Source organism: Frankliniella occidentalis, unplaced genomic scaffold (assembly GCF_000697945.3).
Source record: "Frankliniella occidentalis isolate FOCC.00 unplaced genomic scaffold, Focc_3.1 Scaffold277, whole genome shotgun sequence".
NCBI lineage: Eukaryota > Metazoa > Arthropoda > Insecta > Thysanoptera > Thripidae > Frankliniella > Frankliniella occidentalis.
Window position 1 is genome coordinate 12866 of NW_026267403.1, and position 1898 is coordinate 14763.

General features: G+C 43.5%; 1 protein-coding gene across 1 annotated transcript; it reads right to left on the reverse strand.

The window, feature by feature from the left end:
- Positions 1 to 248: 248 nt before the first annotated feature.
- LOC113214523 (uncharacterized) lies at positions 249 to 1293 on the reverse strand. Its single transcript, XM_052273510.1, has 2 exons — positions 710 to 1293; positions 249 to 626 (listed from the first exon to the last, which is right to left on the reverse strand). Exons 1-2 carry the CDS (start codon positions 1274 to 1276, stop codon positions 273 to 275), a joined length of 921 nt encoding a protein of 306 aa, XP_052129470.1. The 5' UTR covers positions 1277 to 1293; the 3' UTR covers positions 249 to 272.
- Between the last annotated feature and the right edge of the window lie 605 nt (positions 1294 to 1898).

Here is a 1898-nt window from a genome sequence, read left to right on the forward strand (position 1 = left end):
TTTACCTCCCTCATCAACATAGGGGTACCTTACAGGGGGGGGTGTTGCGGGTTTCCTACCTCCTAGGGGCCAAAAGGAAAAGGGTAACCCCGCAAATTAACAACAAAAGGCCATATTTCATAGAGGTGTTGTTAAAGGGTCTTTTTTTAAAAAGAAGATACCAAAATTGTGCAAACTTTGCAAGAAAAATTGTTTATTTTAATCGAAATTAACAATAAGAAGTGTAAGGAGTAAGACACAGGTACCATCAGTCAGCAGTCAGTAAGGTAAGTTCAAAGAGAGCGCCTTTTTTGCCTTGTCTTGTTTTTTTCTGAAAATTTTCTAATAACTTCGCTCTTATCTATAGGTATGTCCCTATGTATACTCAAGAGAGCAAGGCCAGCAAGTCTACTGGTAGTCATTGTTGAACGAAGCCAAGTTTTGACCCGACGTAGAGTCGAAAACGAGCGCCCGGCCGTCGCCACGCTTGAGGGAAGAGCCAGCAGAATTAAGAGCAAAGCCCGTATATTAGGGAATAACTCCACGTCACAGAATTCCAGGGCCTCGACGTATGACTTTGGCAGAGGAGTTCCGTCTGCTTTTTCTCGCTCCCTCCGCCACTTGGCCCGCCAAAGAGCCCATTCAGCCTGAAAAAAAAGGTAAGATTGTGACTTGTAATTTAAACGGTTCTTTTGAAATTAATAAGTGCAGATTCAGATTTTATAATTACGTTTAGATTTTGCAGCAAAATGTGCTCTGGCGTTTCCAGGAGATGAGAATACTTCGCAGCAAACTTACAAAGAAGTTGCTTTGCTTTGTTATCATCACAATTTAGTGCTTCTGATGGCAAAAGTTTGTTCAAATCAAAGCACTGCAAAACTTCTGCATTCAATCGTTGCTGTAGATCTTGGATGATGTTTTCCAACATGGGATTGTATATGGTCTGGCGGTAATATGCTTCTTTGTCCTGTATAGGATGACGGCCACGGCCTGCTGCCCTCGGTAAAGTGATCTGTATGTCATATTTAGTACACAATTCAGAGACTGTATTGAAGAGAACCCCGAAAATTTCCTCCGAATTTCTTCTTTTGTCTTCAAGAATACTTATGGTGTCCTGAACTGCGTCTGAAGCTTGCTGCATCTCAATTGTTTCTTTCTGTAAATATCGGCTAAGCGAAATTGTGCTGGCCAGCACGTCTTGTAAAGAAAGCAGCGTCATCAAAAATTCTGGCTGACGAAGATTAGTCAATTGGGTACTGGCTTTGTTGGCAGTGTCGGCGTCATCCCAGCGGGACATGATCTGAAGAGTCTCGATTATTTTAGGTAATCCATTTACGAAAACGAGTACTGCGTCATGCCTTTGCACCCATCTTGACTCGCACAGTGAAGGCAATCTACGTTGGAGTATTTTTTCAAGTCTTCTGTGTCTCTTAGACGAGGCTCTGAATAAGGCACCGATCTCTTTCATTGTGTGTATTGTTTTTTTTACAGATGGCACTGCTGATGACTTTGAAATGGACAAGTTGAGAGCATGATTAAAGCAGGGACACCTCATAGCACTTTTGGCTGTTTTCTGTATTTCTTGCACTGCTCCGACGCTTTCTGACATATTTACAGAGCACCCATCGGCCCGAATACCAACACAACAGTTGGGATCGAGCCCAGCCTCTATCATAACTTGCACAGTTATTTTCCCCAGCTTCACCCCTGTAAGTTTTTTTCCATGTCTTCCTCCGCAGTATCGCCATCACTATCACCTGGATCGTCTACTCTCTCCTCGTCACCAGAGTTGTCGTCAAGATGGGGGACTGCAGCAGCAGCTTCAAGTTCCTCTAGAACATCCCGGGGGTCTACGAATCTCAAAAAGTCTTCCCTGACGGTAAGTTTACCTCCCTCATCAACATAGGGGTACCTTACAG

Bases quoted from the DNA above. Each gene is read 5' to 3' on its own strand.
- LOC113214523 (XM_052273510.1), bottom strand. From the start codon at position 1,276: ATGTCCCGCTGGGATGACGCCGACACTGCCAACAAAGCCAGTACCCAA. The intron at 627-709 runs GTAATTATAAAA...CTTTTTTTTCAG, and splicing joins TTTTGCTGCAAAATCTAAAC to GCTGAATGGGCTCTTTGGCG.